This window comes from Anas platyrhynchos, chromosome 3, assembly GCF_047663525.1.
Source record: "Anas platyrhynchos isolate ZD024472 breed Pekin duck chromosome 3, IASCAAS_PekinDuck_T2T, whole genome shotgun sequence".
Lineage (NCBI taxonomy): Eukaryota > Metazoa > Chordata > Aves > Anseriformes > Anatidae > Anas > Anas platyrhynchos.
This window is the reverse complement of record NC_092589.1, coordinates 97,346,323-97,369,116: the sequence shown is the minus strand read 5'-3', so window position 1 is coordinate 97,369,116 and position 22,794 is coordinate 97,346,323. Positions and strand designations below refer to the sequence as shown.

The following is a 22,794-nucleotide window of genomic DNA, read 5'->3' as shown; positions in this document are numbered from 1 at the left end:
CCTTCAGACAGTTTCTAAAGAAATTAACAGCTCAGATCTATGTTCTGCAATGGCACATGACAAAAATAGTCCTAAACTAACTGATAGTGGAGAGACAATTTCTATACTAAATTGCAGTCTTTCAGCACACAAATTAGGTATACCTGCCTAAAATCATGATTTAGCATACCTATAATCTTGTGAACACATTGTTTTTGGTCTCCCAAACTTTTCGAACCCACTCCCCTCCTCTTCCTCATGTAAACCCTGCAACATTCTTACAGTCCTGTCTATGAGACATATGAAGAATAAAGGCTAATTTGCCCAAACAGTAAATAACTTAGATCAGTTCCAGGAACAAGAAAAGGGTGACTGAGAAACTACTAATACTAATGTCATTCTGTCATTGCGAAAAGCGAGAGAAAAAATTCACTTTCAACATAACAACACAATGGAAGACACAGGAAGTGCTGAAAGTTGTTTTAAACATTCACTAAGGGAAAAAATCATCTCTTACTGTACTATCTTGAGAGCTATTTCATCAGCTGAAAATTGTGTTCAAAGGTAAACATGGATATGCACACATATTTTAAGGACATTTCTTTGGGTAATCTTTAGTAGCTTACGTAATCACAACTTCATTATATTTCTATGTATCTTTATATATCTAATCTTTATATACCTAATATATCTATCTTTATATATCTAATATATTTCAAAGAACTTTATCACTAAGAATTATTTGGGATCAATGGGATTATTGCTCCCTGTTTGTCATTATTATCAAATTAAATTGTGCTTTGCTGTTCTATAATTCAATGTTCTAAACAAAATCTGCTATAATTAAGTTTGTTTATTTCTTTAAGAAGGCTGATATAGTACTTTTAACTTCAACATTGAAATGTAACTGTTAAAAATTAAAAGTTTTAAGAACATATTTTTATGTGTTTCTCTTTAGAGACCTTGAATATCATACAGTGGACCATTTTCAGTAATTCATGAACTGAAGCGTTATCTCAAAATAATATTTTTTTAAAATTTTTGAATAGTGTTTATTCATTTGTGCACATACAGAACAATTTTGTTATTTACGGCCTTATTGTGCTTATTTAAATTCAGAAGACTACTGAACAAGACTGTCTTACCAACTAAGACAAAGAGTAATCCAATATTGCCATCTTTCTGTGTGTTGTCTTTTTGCTGAAAGACAGCAACATAGAAATGAGGTCTGCAGGTGGAAGAGAACATTGATAAATAAATAAAAAGAGTAGACAGTCATTGTTACGAAGTCTTCTAAGGTGTTTTTTTTTCTTGACAAATAGCCTATCACCAAAATTTGTGTTCATTTTCCTTATGATCATTATCACTCTCATTATATGTGTTCCTCATCAACTAGCCATGTTTCCTTTATAAATTCATTGAGTTGAATGTAAATGAGCATACATAATTTTCACTCACATGAAATATGAGGGCAGAAATAAGGCAGGACTACAGCACAAGTACTTTTTCTTTTTTTTTTTTTTTCTCACATAACTGTGAAAAACATGACCGTAAAAACTCGGGGTCTTTGATAATGTCAGTAGATGCTCTTTTGAATATAAACAGGATGAAAACTGAGGAAAATTAAGTAATACTGAGAGCTGTATACTTCTGACAAAATTTGTTTACAAATTTTATTTTACAAACTGAACTGATTTATTTTACAAACTGAACTGATTGTGGCTAGGAGAGGAGATGATGCTCAATTTCCACTGCATCAGTTCAGATCAGACTGCAGAATTCATCTCAAATGCCTGAACATTTATGATACTGTAACTACCCTTATCATCACTACATCCTGGTCCAGCACAGGGCGGATCTCTTACCCTAAAACAGACTATAATAATACAGACAATAATCACAAGACTCTGTTAAGACAGGCAGGTAATTACCAGATGACAGCTGAGAACATGATTCACAGTTTAACTACATTCATCAAACATACGACAAATAAGTTACTGAGTAAAACTTCGTAAAACGTTGTGTTTTTTTTTTTTAATATTTATTTATTTATTTATTTATTTATTTCTAGCTTTAATTTGCCACCAACTTAATAGATAAAGGATGTTTTTCCTCTCTAAAAGAGGCAGTCAAAATTTCTTCATACAGTATGGGTTATATATGAATCAAAATGTTACCTCTCACGGTTATTTAGAAACTCTGAAAAATCCTGTGATTTGTATGAATCGTAACAATTCTCAAAAGGGACCAGATTTTGACAAGTGGACTTTTTTCTCAGTGAGGAAGCCAGCTGCAAAATCTCTAAAGACTGTAATTTAATTATTAGCTTGCAGTCAGAATAAGAACAGACAGATCTTTGACCAAGAACTGTTGTAACAGTCACTGGATATTTAGGATCAGCAGAATTTAGGGATGCTGATCAACAAGGCTTCTGCACATAAGTCTGTCAATTCAACTGGTGTCATCTAGGAGTCTTTGAACATGGTGGGAAATGCAGGAAGGCTGTTAAAGAACTGCGTCATGTATACTTCATGTGTAATATATGATTATGTGAAAAGAAAAGGTAAGCAATTGCCTCCACTCTCAAAAGTAATGTATTTTAAATTAAAAATTCTTTACACAAACAACGATCGAGTTACTGTTATGTGCCATTTAGTCAGAAAATTGATTGAAATTTCTGATGTCACTTGTATCACCAAGCTACACTGAAGACTTTTAAAGGTGCATCTAAGTTTTAAGATTTGTAATTCTCCACACTGTATTCATCTGTCTTAATAGATTTTAGTATCCTGTTTCTAAGTATTTTCGAGAACACAATTAATGCTACATCTTACAGATATTTATTCTGTAAGTGTGTCTAAGTGCCTAAAAGCATGTTGTTGTTACTATGTATGTTGTTACTTTGACAAATTGCGTTTTTAGGAGCTTCAGAAATATAAAAGAAACACCAAATTGTGTACTGAGCAGTGTTCACAAAATGCTGAAACTATTTGTACTTCTGCAGATTCCAGACTGATCTCTCTGAGAGAACCAAAGCAACTTTCCATAAAACATTCTCCAATATGTGTGTTCCCTGTACACATCAGTAAGACATCATACCAGACAGATCATTAGACAGATTTCTTATAGCTGACCAGTGTTATAGTTGCACAGTGGCAGCTTGCAATTTTTTGTGAATTTGTTGCTTAAACACTGGATAATGGATACCCAAGGTGTTCTGTTCCATAAAACAACTTCAAATATAAAACCAGGGAATTTATAGTTGTTTGGCCTAGTATGATCATAAATATGATTATTTCAAAATGAATAATTAATTATTTTTAATATATTCATATGCAATGACAAATAACAAGGGAGGAAAATTTGTCCCTCTTATCTGAAATCAAAGATTTACTTTAAAATGCTGTCACGTGAAACACCTAAAAACTATTCATAAAGAATAACCTATTTTTCTCAGTAGGCTGTGAGGTGTCTTTAAATATGCTGAGTAACATTTCTTTATGTTATTAGAAAGGTGTTTATATACAAAATTTTAATTATCCCCTTAAATCAAGTTTGATTATTGCCATAAAACAGTAAGATTATCTGCATGCTAAAGTATCTAAACCTACAGAAATTAATATTTGACAAAGTTACATCCAAACTCTTCCCCTCCAACTAATATTGTGGTGAAACTTTACAAATAAATGCACAAAATCACTGCTGTCACTTACACAGCTCCAGTTTGAGAAATATGGAAGAGGCAAGGAACACCTGTAAATTATCTGAATATGTACTATGACCAGTTCAAATAAAATAAATAAATAAATAAATAAAGATGTCAAAGATATTCGCCTCTAAAGAGGACAAGAAAATTTAGCATAACTACATCTTCCTTACGGTGAGCATCCCATTCATTTTTTAAAGAAAAAAATACTTAAACATTACAGATTATTACACATGATTAAACATCACATTGCAATGCATGATGAAGAATTTGCTCCATCTGATGCGGAATTTTGCAGTATAAATTCATGAATTGCTCTGACTTGTTAAATGAACTGAATACTTTTTCTTCCTCAATTAACAGTAGTTCGTTAAATGTGAAATGGATTTTCTTATGTGAAAGAAAACAATACTCCATGGTTTGGGGAAAAAAAAAAAAGTATTATATTTTTTTATAGCTGACCATCCTTTAGTATCAGCCACATGTACTTAATGTGGTCTATAATTCTTGGTAGTTCGTTAGTGAACAAACTGCTTATTTGACTTTGTATTTAATATTTTTTTCATTAAAACTGTAAAGTATGTAGGCTTGCCAACAAAACTAATAGGCTTAACATTTTGAATTGGGAAGATAAAAATTTGGGGAATGGGATTTTTGTCTTTTATCCATCTGTGATAAAAATTGCCATATATGAGATTGAACCTGTCAGCACTGCCCAAATAAATTATCTTTCCTTCCACTTCATGATGTTGGGGGAAAGTATCTGTCATCATTTAAATGATTAAACATATGGTTTAATTTTTATGTTGTCCTGCATGGAGCCAGGAACTGGACTTGATGCGTCCCTTCCAATTCAGGATTTTCTATGATTCTATGACAAAAAACAAATCACATTTTAGTTTTCTACTATATCTGATTCCTTCTTCCTAATACTATAAAACCTGAAAAAACAAACAAACAAACAAAAAAAAAAAAAAAAAGCAAGCAAAATACGATGAAACAAAAAATGGAAAGACAGTCATTGACAGTCATCTTTACTGGCAGGAACTTAGTAAGAAATTTCTTAGTAAGAAATCTGTTACTTTGTGCTGTATTCTTGGACATATCCACTCTATACTGTGGATATATGGATACCATCCTCTTTCCTATACTGTATTCTTCAGAAAATCACCATCTCTCACACACACACACATAAACAGAGAAGAAATCAACTTGAATGAAACAGAAATATAGAGGAAATATACAGAAAAAATAAAAATAAAAATTGAAGGACAAAAAAAAAAGAAACACAAGGAATGGTAAACTGTACAAAGCTCTAGGTGCTGCAGTGTCAGTAGTTCTGTAGAAAAGTCAATCAGTAAACACTTCATTGTTTACTGTTCTCTTGATCCTGGAGAGAAGGAAGATGGAAGCCCTTTAACAAACAAATAAATAAATAAATAAAGCACCTTGATTTATTAAATGTGTTGGATACATGACAAATCTTGGTTTATTAAGATAAATTAAAAAAAAAAAAAAAAAGTTTAATAATAAACAGGATAAACAGGAGCCCAAACTTTGACCCTCATGTTTTTTTTTTTAATCTCCAGGCTTGAATTATGAAATACAGAATTTAATTATGGTTTATTGCTTGCAGGAGACAGGAAAAAGTGAATAGTGTTCAGAATTCATATTCAATTCCTATTATTTCTAAATGATTCAATAAAGCAGGAAGAACATATATTTAGCATACATTGTATATATGCCTGTCAGATTTTTTGGTAAGCTTTTATTACATGCTCCCTTATCAATTTCCATCTTTTACATTACTGCTTCATTAAAACAAAAGTGTTTATTTCAGCTACTGTGAGCAAAACCAAGCAGCACCTAGTATATCATTACCTAGAAAAAAAAAATAATAATGCTTAGAAGACCCCAAAAATCATGAAGACAAAGACACATTTTAAAATCCTATCCCAAAGAATATATATCATGTACATCTAAAATTACTAACAGCTGTGAATATACACAAACCAAAAATTCATGTCTGTACATTTGTGTTTTCCCATCAGTGTAATTTGATTAGCAGCTTTTCTGAGTGAGAAAAAAAAATCTTTTGAATTCATTTTTAAGAGTTTTTCTGGACAACCTGAAAGATTTAATCGATCAATTGTAAAGGATGGTTCCAGAGAATATTCCACAGATTTCCTGTAAATAACGGTGTGTGATTCACAAATCACAAAGCAAATTGGGTGTGTGATTCCAAAAGAATTAACTTAACAGAGTGATTGCAGTATTTACCTCTACTTTAAATAGAAGAAAAAAAAAAAAAAAAAAAAAGTGGTCTCATGCCATAATCTGAGATGAGGTAACTGCACATGTAACATCACTGTTCACCATGTTTGCAGCATTTGTCATTCAGGGCTACAGTCCCCTCACACCCTATGTCATCCCTTCAGTGGCAGAGGTTCTGATATAGGCACATCTCTTTGTCCAGTCCCGTAGTGCTTCACTGAGCAGAGATTTCATAAAAAATGAAAAAGGAATTTTGCATGTAGGAAAAGCATAGGAAAAGCAAGACTTAGATTAGCATTAGCTGTAGAAGATCAATATGTAGTACAAATAGCCCTAAAATGACTTTTGAAATCTAAAAAGCTGTTGAAATGAATGTTTTGAATTCACTTGCTTGTGGAAGAGAATGTATCTACCAACAGTACAAAAGTAAATAGGTCAATATTGTCTGTTTACTTCCACATGTAAGTGGAGCCTCTTCAGAGCTGCACTGTGTCCCTATGCCCCATTGATACATGTCTTATTTCTATCTAAAAACACTACATTTTACTATTGTACCTGGCAGGTATAAGAAGGAAAACACTTGAAAGTATGTGAGCTGCAATGGATTGCTGAATCCAATTCTTAGTGAAACAAGTCAAAAGGACTACAACTGTGCAGTATCTTACTGTGCCACAAGAGTTTCATCCACACAGATTCTGCCTGTTGCTGGTTAACTGCATATAACAAATGGCAACTTCTTTGCAATTTAAAATGCAAAGAACACTTTTCCATCTTTCTCCATCTTAATTAGAATTTGGTTGTATTTTGAAGTCTTTCTTCATCAACTTAAATTTTACTATATGTTGTTTGTTTGTTTGTTTTCCAATGATGTAAGACTGAGACATCTGTTTCAGTAATAACATATGGTGAAATTAATTATCTAACTTCATATTTGTTTATACAATTGATTACAGTACCCTACAAAGCCTTATCATAACCGATCTAGTTGGGTTTTATCTAGAACATAGGAAGATGCAAAATAGCATTTTTAGTATTTTATGTGTTGTTTAAATCATTCTACCTATTCTATCTTATTTCTCTATTTCCTCATAACATATCTTATATAACCTATGATCCTACTATCTATAATCTCCTTAAATCAGTATATACTTTAACAATGAAATAGCACATTAAGTTCATGCACATCTTACAACTACTTCTCTTTTCTTCCTCCACACAAATAGCTTAAAACAATTTATTCCTCCACCTTATCATTTCAACATATTTTAAATGTGGTTCTATTTTCTTGGTTTAAACAATCAATATTTAGTGAAAATATCCTGGTGCATGCAAAAAGGTCCTTCAGGCAGTACAGTAACCTAGTTGAATTTACTATTTTATTTTATCCAATTTTGCTTTAGCAGCTAAAAAAGGTAATACAAAATCTGTGATGATTTTATGCAATTATTATAATTTGTGAAAGCTATATAAATACATAGCTATTTTTAAGGAAAACCTCCACTTTTTATAAGATGGCTAAAGAAATATAATTATCCAAAATCTAGCAGATTATTTTCATCTGTACAAAACCATAATAATAATATGCATACCCTGAAACAAAAGTTCCAAGGTCCTCTCTTGCACTTGAATGTTGTCAGTTAAAAAAAGAAGACTATAATTTTCCAATATCTGTTCAGTGAATTGTCTTGAAATGTGCAATTGTAGAAGGGTACACCTGTGAATGTGCTTTGTGCAACAAAGCTGAGGGAAATTTAAGTCACAGAGTATGTGACTTAAGTATGTAATGTCAGTAGAAACCTGTCATTCAAATTCTGCTTTTTTAACTTGTGTTCTATGAAGCCAACAGATGCTTTATTTATTTTATTTGATTTATTATTTTATTTATTTTATTTTATTTTATTTTATTTTATTTTATTTTACTTCCTTTTAACACCATTTGTAAAGCAAAGTAATTGGCAAATACAGGCAAGGGTAAATCAAATATCAGCTTCATAGTTGGAAGCTGGAAATGAAATCCTTGTTTTACTGAAATCCATGGCAAACATAATTACAGTGGGATCAAGATCATACTTAAGCATTTCTGTCTTCTACTTTCATATCCACAGAACATCTGGTGGTCTTCCTTTAAACAATTTTCTACTAACAGATTAGTGCCAAACAAGTAGGTGTGTTAGCTATTGATAATAAAAGCATTTGACCCCCCCCAAAAAAAGTATTCCTTGTATGAAGATGATGCAAGTTCTAATCATATAAATAATCAGTAAATAAAGAACACATACTATACAACTAAAGAATTGGTAGCTGAATACTATCTTCCACAAATTTCAAAACTTTTTGAATTGTCAACAATCAATCAATCAGAACATTGTTTTTGTCAGAAATACATGATAATACACACTAAAATGCGGAACACATCGGTAATATTCCCATATTTGTTTTAGCAGTATAATATAAATCAGCAGCATGTAAAAGAGCAATCAGACAACAGAACTGACAGCAATGTTTTACAGTACTTCATAAATCTCATGCCTGAACAGAAAAAGACAGAGCAGCACAGACAGCAATGCTGGCTTTTCAGCACTGCTGTCTAGATCCAGCAGTTTTGGGTTGAGGAACCCAAAACAAAGCTCCAATTAAATTAATGCAACAAAATTTGAAGTTGTGTTCTTGAAGAGCTTCAAGTTCAAAAGAATCATTAAAGCATCTTTCTAATCTCAGTGGTACTACGACACATAAGACACCATCACTTCTGACCTTTAAAGATGCCTAATTGTTTAAAAAATGTATAAACAATTGTATCATAGAATCATTCAGGTTGGAAAAGACCTAAGATCATCTAGTCCAACCTTTAACATAGCACTGCCAAGTCCATCATTAAACCATGTGACTAAGCTCTATATCTACACAAAGACCTCCAGGTGACTCACCTACTTCCCTGGGTAGCCTGTTCCAATACTTCACAACCTTTAAAGTAAAGAAAATTTTCCTAGTATCCAACCTAACCTCCCCTGGCACAACTTAAGGTCATTTCCTCTTGTCTTATCACTTGGTGCTTGAGAGAAGAGGCGGTGTCTACCGCCTTTTGTGTCTACCTTGCTGCATGTAGACACAAAAGAGTTTCAGTTTTGGCAAAATCAAAAATTTACAGCTCAACTCCTCAATATCTGTAAGGCAGGCAATAGTCACCTGAGGTTGCCTAACTCTCACTAATGAGACTTCCTATCAGAGATTTCTGTACTGCCTCCCACTTTGTCTCTGCCGCATTCAATGAGACATCATTGTCAATGGGACACTTTTAGCACCAGAATCATATCTACCTTCTGATTCAAACAGCATAGGCACAGTATTAAAGTGTGATCTCAATAGGACCTCTTTCAAAGAATGAGCGCCTTCAGGAGAAGGTCCCGAGCCCAAATCTGGATTCCATCATGGGACAGAAAAATAAAAATATGATGCTGCAATGTAGAATTTTCCTGTGCTCAGTGACTTTACTAAAACCAATCTTGAACTGTGCAAATTTGAATGAAACCTGATGATAATGATAAAAAAGCTAGGGCAATAAAGATCTGAAACTGGGATTTTCTTATTTGCTGTGAGATTCTGGGGAATTGCTCTTTGGCTGTGCAAGAACTATAGAAACACAACATAGTTATGTCATCAGAACATATATTCACAAGAGAGAGAGAGAAAGAAAGAGACAGAAACAAATGCAGAAAGGAAAAAAGTACTTTACCTCACTTTTAAATTGCCTTGCTGTGGTTGTCCATCATAAATTGACAGTATATCAAAATCTTCTTCGAGGGCAAAAGTATGAAATGACAATTGTATCCTGTTACGCTCTCCTGTGATAATGATCCATGTGCAGTTGGCGTAATTTGGATAACCATGAGGAAATCCAGGGCTTTCTATAGTACCATTCGGTCCCTGTACTAAACCTCCACAGTTCTGACCTGAAAAAGAAAAAAGCAAAATATTTATTTTAGTGTTTTCCCTCCCCCAGTGCATATTCTTACATGAGCAACTACATGGAAGCTTAATGCTATAATATTTTTTTACAAACACATTGTAAGATCACAATTAGAGCATTCTTCTCTCTGGATTCAAAACCCTTTTGTGAGATTTTCTGAGATATTTACCATCTTTTCATGCAATGAATCGTTATTACAGGTTATGTAGTATTAACTACATAACTCTTACTCATCCAAATTGGAAATTTAAGTATTAATCTTGATACCATAAATTCAATGGTTTGATAGTTTTAATGCTAGAGAGTGTTCAAAGTTTTTTTGGTGAATGCCATTTACAAAGTTTTTATATAAACACTAAAGTATAAGAGTTTCTTCTGTTCTGAAACATGCTTTCAACACTGAGAGCAAAATGTAGACACACATTTATTATGCATGCTGTTGCAAACAACAATAATATTGTTGTACTTCGAAAACAGCCAAATTTCTGTGGTGTAACATCTCTAGTGCTGTGTGTATTGTGATCAGGAAAGTGTTAATTTTTGTAAAGATTCTAAAATAATAACACTATGGATTTACTCAGCAGGTATTTCTGTCTGGTTTGTACATCCTACAAACCTTGTGCGAGTATGGTAGCTCATTAACAAGAAGTCCTCAGCAAGAAACCTTGATTTACAGTGCACACTCTTGCTAATTTCCTACTTGATTTTGTTAATCCCACACACAGTAGCTGTACTGGCTCTGAGCTGGAGAGAAGCATTAATGAAAGATTTGAAGAGAGAAAAGTTTAAGGACATTCTGTGCACTGTAATGCTTGGTTTATTACATGCATTTTAAGCACTTCAGAACAAGTATAATCCAAGCATTTATTGTTATACCTAAACCAGAAAAGTATTTCAGGCTGCAATTTTATTTTTAACTTCACAGTAGTAGGTCTCTGAGACTGAATCTTTCAGAGCAGTGCTTTCAAATGCTTGTGGGAGGTTTCCAAATTTTAATAGAATGGATTTAATAAAAGGGATTTGCTATTAAAACTAAAGAACTAATAGGTAATCATTTTCTACTAAATTCAAGCATAAAAAACTCTAATGAATAGATAAAAAGGCTGTAGGGATTTGGCAGATCTTTAAAGTAAAAATCTGCTCTAGTGTATCTACCGATCAATCCACCTTGCTTTAATAATTAAAATAATAATAATAATAATAAAAGATATTACTAAACATTCCTGAAGAACAAATGTATTACAATATTACAACAACACAGCATGAAACTTTCAGTTATGTATGGTACACTGTAATTTGTTAGCATCCTTGTAGATTCTCGGCATTGTATTCCTCTTCCTACAACCACAACAGAAATGTCATACAAATGTCAGGGAGCAATTTTAAATAACTTAATTACTACAGAAATAATTTTCTGAAAATAAAAAAAAAAAGTAATATTAAAGTGACAGCCCACCACTCTACTGCACTAATGAGCTACTTCATGTCACCAACATCCATAAATTCATTTCTGTAAATCAAGTATGTATAAGCCATGCTTCTTTTCTACCACCCTGGTGTGAAAGGGCTGATTTGAAAGAGGAGAGCTATCAACTGCAAGTTAGAAATTTGCCTAAAATTTATCAAAGACAGAACCACTTTTAGGAGTGGAAATCTCTAATACTTGTGTATGAATAATGTAATATGATGTTAACTACATTTCGGCCTTCTGGACAGACAAATTCCCCTCCCAAGCCTCTAAGGAAACATTTTGTTTCCTCTAAGGAAACACAGCTTGCTTAAGGTAAAACAGAAAAATTGCTGAGATTAGCAAATGAGTCTTTCCACCCCTAAAATGGCCCGGGTTCTGCCGCCTCCTTACAGAAGTGCCTACTCGCATAATTTTTTCAACCATCAGTGATTGTTCCTCTCCATCGCATGCTCCACACACATCGCTCCTCAGAAGCCCCACTCAGCTGTCCAGGTTCTATTCCTCAACATATTTTAACAACTCTCATAAGCCCATATTTTGCCACCACCATGGTTATTTTGGTCCTGTTTAGGTTGAAAAACAAAAACAAAACAAAACAAACAAACAAAAAACAATCAACCAAACAAAAAAACCCTCTTGCCTACATTACTGAAAAGGAACTAGAGAAGGAAGAGTGTATGGAGAAAGAGCAGTGTACTCTCTGGATATATTAATTTGAATTCTGAATCAGTGGATTTGAATTCTATAGTTATACTGAAATCTTTCCACATTTTAGTTTTATTCCAAAAGCTGGTTTTTTTTTGTTGTTTTTTGTTTGTTTGTTTTGTTTGTTTGGTTGGTTTTTGTTTTGTGTTGTGTTTTTTGTTTTTTTTTTTTCCTACTTACTATGGATTCAGGTTACTGTACATTATTCTCTGGAAAATAAACAAGCTAATGATAAATGAGGCAGCCAAAATTTCACCCGTGTTTAACTTAATCATTCCTTAGCACCCAGAGCCCTTTCTTCCTCCAATTTGCTTTTGTTCTCCTCTCTCTGTATCCCTCTAGCTTTGAAACTATTCATAAACATACTGCCTATTCACTTTGCAATCAAGCAGCACAAGGCAAAAGAGAACCATAAAAGAAAGTGATTGTTGTGAAGTGTTATTTAGGTTTGCTCTTAATTTTACACATTCATATGTAAATAAATATGTATAATATATATATATTATAAATTATTATTACTATTATTATAAATTTGTATAATATATATATATGTGTGTGTATAATACATACATATTTATTTTTCATTAAAAACAAAACAGAAGTGAACAACAGTCAAGGAGACTGTAAGAGATGTGCAGCTCCAGAAAACTGGCATCATTTTAGGTCCCTGCCTTGTTTAAACATGAAGCATTTTTACAGAGTGGTACTGGGGAAAAAACGATCTGCTATCTGTATAATACCTATTTTGTCAATAAATGTAAGTCTATAGCCTTTAGAACTGTCAAATGTTACACCTCTGCTGAAGAGTAAATGCAACATTAAATCACTTAGAATCCAAAAGACAGATTCAGTAGGAGGATATACTTGGAGAAGAAGAATGAAGAGACTTACAAGTGACAGGTGGCAGCAAATTAGACGTGAGTTGGCAATGAAATACCACACAAAAAATGCAATTTCTGACTGCAGAGACACCACAGACCAGTAATAGGACACTGATGAGATTAATTACAAACACTTTGTTTCTTATGGGTGCCTTAATAGCAGAAAGTGTCGACAAATTCCAGGGAATTCAGAAACAATGAAAAAGAGCAATTAAAGAAATTGAGCATACTGACAAGAAAATCTTAAAAGAATATTCATATTACCAGAGTTTTAACAGGTCTGCTGGGCTGAGCATAAGCACAACAGAAAATGTAGGCTGAATATTCCTAAATACACCCTAAAAAGAATCTACCCATGCAATTCACTTAGTGAATTTTCACTTAGTTCTGGCCTCTGTGTCAAAAACGTGGCTTAAAAAATATATATGTGGCCATTTTTCACAAGATATGCAGTCATTGATTGAGGAGATTATCAGTACAATGAATTACTTTAATATTAAAGGTGTATTAGGCTGCCAAGATTTTATTAGCATGACACCAAATTATTGTTTATATGAATGCAAACTATGCTATTAGCATTAATTTTCTGTCATATGTTGTCTGTAAGAAGATATTTCAGGACAGCTATTTTAACTTCATGATATGAAAAGGGTAATATAAGAAAACTAAAGCTCTCGGCTTGTAGTTGAAATTTATTAACATTGATTTCAACCTAAATGTTACCTTACAAAGGTTCTAAGCAGGACTATTTGCACCTGTTCAGGCACAACCTTTCTCAGTTGTTACCCATATGTTAAAATACATGAGGAAAACTTAATTTGCCTTAAGTGCTGAAGGTAAATAGTGGTAGAATCACTAGTAGAATTTAATAACACTTCGCCATGATACTTAGAACAAATTGCAAAGTGCAAACATTATAAATATCTTCTAAAATTGGTCTTTTATTTTCTTGGACCTTTACATTTATCATAATTATATTTATCACATCTCATTTTACTAGTATCTAATAATTAGATCTACAGAAGTCCAGATTCATTTTTCAAGTGGTAAGGCCTATTGCAAAATTTTTCTACAATGAACAAACAAAAAGAAAGCCACTTCTTTTCTTACGGTACATCACGTATTCTGTGGAAGACTGACACACTTATTACAGGTGTATATTTATATGCATACATGTACATATCTATACACATTTGTAGAGCAATTTTTCAAGATACACCTATTTTGAACAAACAAAATATAAAACACACTATAGATAGTTATAATAAAGTCATAAATAAGACCCTAAGATATTTTGAACAGTCACAGTAATGAAAATGAAGTCGTAGAATCATAGAATATCCTGAGTTGGAAGGGACCCATAGGGATCATCAAGTCCAACTCCTGGCACCACACAGGTCTGCACAAAAGTTTAGACCATGTGACTAAGTGCACAGTCCAATCGCTTCTTAAATTCAGACAGGCTCGGTGCAGTGACCACTTCCCTGGGGAGCCTGTTCCAGTGTGCAACCACCCTCTCTGTGAAGAACCCCCTCCTGATGTCAAGCCTAAATTTCCCCTGCCTCAGCTTAACTCCGTTCCCGTGGGTCCTGTCGCTGGTGTTAATGGAGAAAAGGTCTCCTGCCTCTCGACACCCCCTTACGAGGAAGTTGTAGACTGCGATGAGGTCTCCCCTCAGCCTCCTCTTCTCCAGGCTGAACAGGCCCAGTGCCCTCAGCCGTTCCTCGTACGTCTTCCCCTCTAGGCACATCACCATCTTTGTCACCCTCCTCTGGACACTCTCCAACAGTTTAATGTCCTTCTTGTACTGTGGTGCTCAGAACTTCACACAGTACTCGAGGTGAGGCCACACCAGCGCAGAGTAGAGCAGGACAATCACCTCCCTCGACTGATCAGCAATGCTGTGCTTGATGCATCCCAGGATATGGTTGGCCGTCCTGGCTGCCAGGGCACACTGCTGGTTCATATTCAACTTGCAGTCGACCACAACCCCCAGATCCCTCTATGCGGGGCTGCTCTCCAGCGTCTCATCGCCCAGTCTGTACATATAGCCAGGGTTGCCCCATGCCAGGTGCAGGACACGGCACTTGCCTTTGTTAAACTTCATGCGGTTGGTGATCGCCCAGCTCTCCAATCTGTCCAGATCTCTCTGCAAGGCCTTTCCACCCTAAACAGAGTCCACAACTCCTCCAAGTTTGGTGTCATTGGGAAATTTTCTCAGAACACCTTCTAGTCCTGCATACAAATCATTTATAAAAACATTGAAGAGGACTGGCCCTAAAATGGAGCCTTGAGGGACCCCACTAGTGACTGTCCGCCAGCCAGATGTGGCCCCATTTACCACAACCCTTTGAGCCCTGCCTGTCAGCCAATTGTTCACCCATCGTATGATGTTTCTGTTAAATTGTATGCAGGACATTTTGTCCAGTAGGATCCTATGGGAAACTGTGTCACATTTATTCTTGTGACTTATGAGTAGGCTTCTCATTCCACAGGTACAGAAGAATGCAGTGATTATTATTGAGGCAAATAAAAGATTTTGATATCTGAAATTCTTAAAAAAACTTTCTCACTAATTCTAAGAACATTTCAAAATGCGCCTTTCTTCCCCATTGATTAACACTAGATCCTAATATGATTAACAGTATTATAAACAAGCGTAACAAGAAAATGAAAACAGCTGTGCTAGACCAGATCAAAGGCTTAGTTAGATCAGTAGTTTTTCTCCAACAGCAAACCAAAGGAAGTTCCTAGGAAGAACTCTCCTCACAGTAGCTACTGTGTTAGGTTCGTTTGATGCCCCAATAGCACTTGTATGAAAAGAGAATGTATGGTTGACTCTGACTCTTATTGATGCTTTCTATGCCACTTACCATCTTATTGACCTTTGACAGATCCTTTTTTTTTTTTTTCCACATTAAAAAGTTCTATTTTATTTTGCTGTGCTTTGTACTACAGCCATTTTATCACCTTTCCCTGAACCTTTTCCAATTTTATTACACCTTTCATGAGACAGGGAGACCAGAACTTCTTGTAGTATTGAAAACATGGACAAACCATTTCCTCTCAAATATATTTCCTCTCAAACTACAAGTTGCTACAGAATTTAATTATTGCTGATACTAATTCATGGTCCAATTTGCCACAATGTGTTTTGAAATCATAGTGAAAAATAATTTGAGTATCTTGTTTAGATTTTAGGTAAACTTTATTTTTTTCCTGAATAAAGCCCATGAGCTAAGTTGCTGCAACCTGAAAATGTGCAGACTGAAAAAAAAAAAAAAATTATCATTGTTTACTTATTGTCCAGCATTGTTATATTCAAAAAAAAAAAAAAAAAGTAGACTGCTACTCAGTCTGCCCTCTTTGCTTTCTCCAGAGGTGTGGATGCATCATGAAGATGTCTCTTCATGACATCTTCATGCCCCTGCCTTGCTTTGCAGACAATTCCCTGCTAAACACACCACAGCATGAAGGGGATTGCAGTAGCTGGGCTGTGGAGCATGTCACTAGCCTGCTCTGCTGTCACACAGCCCTGCGACCTGTCACACTGTAGTGGGTTTACGTGGCAAGGTTTTGGTAGCCATATGGGGGCCATAGGGGTCCTTCTGTGAAAAGAATCCAGAAGCTGCCCCAGGCTAGATAAGGGGCGTGCTGCTGGCCAGAGCCGAGTCAATAAGCGATGTTGTTTGTGCCTCTGTGAAAGGAGATTTAAGAAGGGGAAACAAACAAACAAACAAACAAAAAACTGTGGCTGAACAGGAGCTAGAAGAACCAGCCCTGCAGACCCCAAAGTCAGCGCAGCAAGAGGGCAGGAGGTGCTCCAGGAGCTGGAGCAGAGGTTCTCTGGTGGCCTGTGGAGAGGCCCCTGGTGGAGCAGGCTGTCCCCCTGCAGCCCATGGGTCCCACATGGAGCAGATCTCCACGCTGCAGCCCGTGGAGGAGCCCCCAGTGGAGTAGGTGGATGTGGCCTGGAGGAGGCTGTGGCCCATGGAAAGCCTCCCAGGCTGGAGCTGCAGCCCGTGGAGAGGAGCCCACGCAGGAGCAGGGGGCCTGAGGGGAGCTGCTGCCTACATGTGGGGGACCTGTGCTGGAGCAGTTTGCTCCTGGGGGATGGATCCCATGGTACAGAGCCGTGTGGGAGCAGTTCTTGAAGAGCTGCTGCCTGTGGGCAGCCCCCGCAGGCTCAGTTGGGGAAGGATGGCATCCCGTGGGATCCACATGGAGCCTGCACAGAGAGTGAGTGGGAGGGACCAGTGAAGAAGTGCTATAGACTGACCGCAGTCCCCATTACCCCATTCCCCTGTGCTGCTCAGGGGGGAGGAAGTGGAAGAGGGTGGAAGCGGGGGGAGGTGTTTTTGGTTTCTTTTGTTTCTTACTTCTCTTGTTTGTTAGTAGTAGGCAATACTTTTTACTATCTCCCTGCTCAAAGTCCGTTTTGCCTGTCACAATAATTGTTGAGCAACCTCTCTGTCCATATCTAAAACCTTGAGCCCTTTGCATCATATTTTCTCCCCCTTTCCCTTTGGGAGAGTGAGAAACTGGCTGTGGTGGAGCTTGGCTGCTCACCTGAGTAAAACCACTACATGTGCCATCACACCTCCCTGCCTGACAGTAGGGACAAGGGCGGAGAGATGCACTGGCTGAGTGCTCTCATGGGTGACTGCAACGAAGCAGCAACTCACGCACATCAAATGAGGTGGCAGAGTAGGACGTAGGTGTGAGAGATAAATAGGAAGTTGCAGGCTTAATTCCTCCTCCTCCTCCCTCCTCCTCTCCGTCCCTCCTCCCATCCACCCCCCCCCTTTTTTTTTTCCTTTTCTTTTGCATTTCCATATTCTACCTTTACGTTTCCCCCCCCAGCTCCTGTGTAAGCCCCCAGTATTTCCCTGCCTGCCATCGAGGGCCTGCAGGTCTGCTCCAGCCCAGCCAAAGACCGGCCTCATTCTACCCTGTGCCTTTAATCTCTTCTCAAGTAGTATACCCTTAAGCTTTCTTCTAAGCATGGTATCGCCCAATAAAATTGTTACTTCCCAAATTAACTTCAATCAAGAACAGAAATGTCAAATGGCCAGAGCTGCACAAGCACTACTTTCTGAGGACTGTTTTAAATAACAATTGGCTACTTCAAGCATCCTTTAAACATTAATTATTAAGTAAACCCCACAACAACATTAAAAGGCACTTTATGAGGAACTAATGAAATCAGAAGGTACCAAGTTCTTTTTAACTTAGTTACTGCTGAAGATTTATTCACAATGGCAAGCCACCATCTTTGTTGGCAAAACTGAAATACTCCCCCAGAAGGCAAGGAGAGGACAAAGAGCTGTTAGAGAACACCTGCCTGCTTGCTGTCAGGCCCTGTTTGCTGTTATCTGCCACCCTTCAATGTCAGGACGAACTGATGCTGCAAAGCTCCAACACTACAAATATTTAGATGTATTCAAGACGGTCCCAGGCTAATGTGAAATGAGACCAGTGTGATTTTATTCATGATGCTCTTGCAAAACCCAGACAAAAATGTGTCATTTCAGGAGATAATAAATAAGTTTAATATTTAGTTATGGTAAAGTTATATGCTAAAAAAAAAAAATAAATAAATAAAACACAACAAAAAAGAAAGAAAGAAAGAAAGAAACAAACAACTCATCACTGCATACACAAATGAGCAGAAAGTGGGGATAGCAGACAGGGGAGCCCAAACAACACTCTGTCCTAGCTCCTCCAGGCCCACCAGGAGCCATCAACCCATCACAAGCCCATCTCCACAAGCCCAGGACAGGCAGGAACCCAAGTTATGGACTCAGAAGAAGGGACACCCTGCCAAGGACTCTGCCACAGCTGTCCCAGGAGACCCTTAGCCTCAGCATCCCAGCATGAGACCCATCACAATGGGTCAACAAGAGCAGTTTTCCCAGACATCTTTCAAATCAAACTGGGAGTCACCGTCATTATAGGGTGCAAGGGAGGAATATTTTGGCATTGCACATGATTTACTATGGGATTTTTAGGGGACAAATGAAAGTGGGAAAGAAAGGATTTAGATCATCTGGGGAGGAAAATGAATTGGAAAATAGAGGAGTGAGGGGATATCAAGGGCTAGTCGTGCAAAGATTTTGCTCACGGTTATGCTTGTCTGGTCATGCCCTGTGTCTGCTCAGCACACAGTCTGTCCTGTCTTGTAATTAAAATCCCATTTCTAACTCTTTTGCTGGGTGAGGGGACTCTGCTCATTATGCACAGGTATCTGTATGCCAGCAATGGGAACGGGACCTGGGTCAGAGCCCACAAGCCCATGGTGCCCTGGAGCAGGTGTGGGTTTGCGAGTGAGTGTGTGAGTGCTTGTAAAGATGCATCTGGATGAGACAGTGAGCAGGTGAACTGTCTCAGGAGCCAGGAGGAATGTGTCTCTGAGAGAGACTGTGGGGTTTGGGGGTCTCTAGGGTCAAAACACTTAGATCTGCATGTGTTCAAGGGTGAGACCATGGGGGCCTGGCTACCTGGGGACCAAAAGAGTCCTGCTCAGCCCTGTGCGTATGTGTGTGCACATGTGCTTATGCATAGGTCTGAGAACCAGCAGCTGGAATGGGGCTGTGCCCTTGGACTCTTATGCCTAGACACCAGCAACTGGGGACACTGGGATTCAGGGGCAGCTACTGGGAGACTGGAGGAAACCACAGTGTATATATGTCTCCATACTTTTGCCTCTAAAAGACCTTCACTTGGAACAGCCAGAGGTGAAACATGAGGAAGCCTGTCCAAGCTCATGAGAGTACTGAATATGTTTGTCAACTGTGTAGTTAGTAATATATATATATATTATATTATATATAATATGATATATGATATATTATATATAATATATATATACCCACATGTACACACAGTGTATACATTTGTACTGTATGCATGAAGTCTACCAGGAATACCTGCTTGCCACTGGCTGGTTCTAGGGCATGGAGCTACTGCAGCATTGCCTCTATCAGTTGCCAGAATTGACCCTTCCTAACACAAATCAGTTTCTTCTGAATTACTATATTTTCTGTAGCTTGGCAGCTAAAACTAAAAATTGAGGGAAAAATGGAAGCTAGATTTCAAAATTTAGATTGATCTAATTTAAATACAGATTCATTCAATACTACAGTTTATGTGTGTGACCAATCTAGGACCTTAACTAGGACCATCTCACATGAGATGAACAGTTGGTAAATGCTAAAACGGGTGTAATAACTTTAAATTCTGAGGCAGGCATTCACAAAGTGACTGCAACTTCATCAGTCTATAAAAAGTTTTAAATTCAGATCTTATTTCTAGCCACAGGATATATATTCATTAATTGTGTTAATTAAACAGAAAAGCTAGTGTTTTCAAAGTCTCAGATTAGTACTCTGTCAGGCAATAGCTTTGTGCACAATTATTTCCTATGTATATTTAAACCTTTATCCAGAACCCAACTGAAATTAAATCTTTGAGAAGGTTAAAGATTAATATTACTATTCAGCAAGAAATTCTCAAACGAATCCTGCCATAATGGTAGCTTTGCTGTGTACCAGAGCAAAACATCTTAATTGCTGGTATGTGGAAGTTTTTCTTTATTTTAATGAAGTTCTCAGTGCTGAAATGCATATTATACATCAGCTGGATTAGGTTGCCATTACAAATTGAGAAAAAGATATTTCATGTTCCTTTTTCAATACTGAAACATGCAAAAGACCAATAAATCAGTATTCAAACAAGTTAATGTGGAAATAAAATGTAGCAAAATACATTTCTCTGCAGGAAAACATTTTTTAAAGGGCTTTTAATGCTTTTTTAAAAATCCTGTCTACAACACCATCAATTCTGTGCCAGAAAAATAAAAATACCATAATTGCTCTCTCAAGGCTACAGTTTAACAGTCCTTCCTTCTGACAAAGCAGTGAGTTCTTAGTTAAAAGAAACTGAATTATATGCAGTTTTTATTCTTCTTTCCTTCTAAAGCAATGATCTTAGCCTGGTAAAACAAAGTTTTTCAAACTCTCTTTGTTCTTCCTTTTCATTTACTCCAATAGTATTTAAGATTCACCAAAATGAAGGAAAGAAAATGTATTGAGAAGGAGGAAAACAATGTGAAATACATCTGAGGTGGTGTTGAAAAAAGTTCTTTCAGAGAGCCTAAGATCCTATATTGTAAAACCCTGAGCTAATGACAGATTTAGTGCCCTTTAAAGCAAAACTATTCTTCATAGATGCAAACTCATTCTGCAGATGGAGATCACTGAAACCAGAGTGAATTTTATTTCTCTGTTTGCTTTTCTAAAATTAAGTAAAATAAATTCAGTCTTTAGGTAAACATCACTATTACTGTTACAGGTGCTTAGCAACAGCTGGTAAGAATGAGTGTGGCATAGCCAAGGTAAAGCGATGATCTCATTGTTTGTGTAACACTAAGGCAATAATCCCAATTCTTTTCCAAAATTCACTGGAATAGGAGCAACTCAACTGCAGGCAAGCTACTTTGAGAACAGAGACATCTTGGTAGGACCTTTTGATTTCCCTTCTGCTAGACTCCTGTAACAGAAGATAACTGTCTGTACTAAATCTGATTACTTCAGTCTTGTCACTTTGACTTTCATTTTTTATTGATGCCACTCTCCCATACCACTTCATTGATAGCCCTGCTCACATATCAGGATCCTAGAACAGGTTTTTTATTACCACCTCTGTCACTGGATGCCTAAATCATGAGGCTGAGAACTGTAATGCAGTTCAAGCAGCTTGGTTTTATATTAGAAGAGCATATTGTCAAAAAGCCCAATTCTGAAATGTGGGAAAATCCATGTGTCTCATTAAAATTGCTCCATGAGTATCATCTGCTTTAACTGTTTTTTCTTCCCTGTCAGTTATTATTTTGTGCATCATTTCTGTTATCCTGCAGGCTTTCCAGCATTTTCTCATCCTTAAAATCTGTGTGACCTTAGAATCTGTCCAGGAAAGTTTTCAAATTTGTTCATCTCTGCTACTTAAATTCATTCATTTCTTTGCATTTAAAACAGAACCTCTTAGTTCAGTGTTCTTCAATTATCAGTGCAGAGTCAACTGACATCAACTGAGAAGGACAAATACTACCTTCCAAATTAGATTGCTAAGTTATAGCTTGGAGAAAGAGAATGAGTGGCAATAAATTCTTTAATAGTCATTAGGGATGTTTCACTTTAAAAGATGGAAGAGTTATTTTTAGAATTGGACATAAAAAGATCAGATGATATTACGTTAGAGTTGAGGGTTAAAACAATCACCTTTGCTAAAACAAATGCATTTAGAAGGAAGAATTTTAAGTTTTGCATTAAAAATGTTATTTTACAAATCTACTGCAAGAAATCATTTATTGTTCTGGAAAACTATGGTTCTCTTTATTTCATGTCACTTTAGAACTTTCCACTTTTATTTGTATTCATTTATACACATCGACTATAATTTTAGGGCTCTGGGCATAGTTTAGTAGCACCATTAATATGAGTTCACACTGGATATCTGCTGTTCTTTTCATTACCTAAGTACAATCAAAGTAGTTTTATTTGCAAGCCAGACAACAGCTTTACAGCTGTTTATGTGATCTCACATAATCACAAATCGTGTTACTAAATAAATGCCAATGGACAAGACTGACTGTTCTTTCTGAAAAATTGACTCTTCTATATGACCAAAATAGGCTAGATATTAGGGACTACGTGACAATACCAGTCTATATACTGACCCTTACCCTGTAACATTTTTGGAGCTCCCCTAGAATATTTTCCCTTTAATGTTTGTACTGAAACATTCTTTAAAT

At 36.3% G+C, this 22,794-nt stretch overlaps 1 protein-coding gene across 2 annotated transcripts in view; it reads right to left on the bottom strand.

The window, feature by feature from the left end:
- CSMD1 (CUB and Sushi multiple domains 1) overlaps nt 1-22,794 on the bottom strand; it is a 1,163,917-nt gene that overhangs the window by 931,591 nt on the left and 209,532 nt on the right. For both annotated transcript variants that reach the window (XM_038176472.2, XM_038176473.2), the window contains exon 2: nt 9,693-9,909. In XM_038176472.2, coding sequence (XP_038032400.1) covers nt 9,693-9,909 — 217 coding nt within the window. The remainder of the gene's footprint in view (nt 1-9,692; nt 9,910-22,794) is intronic.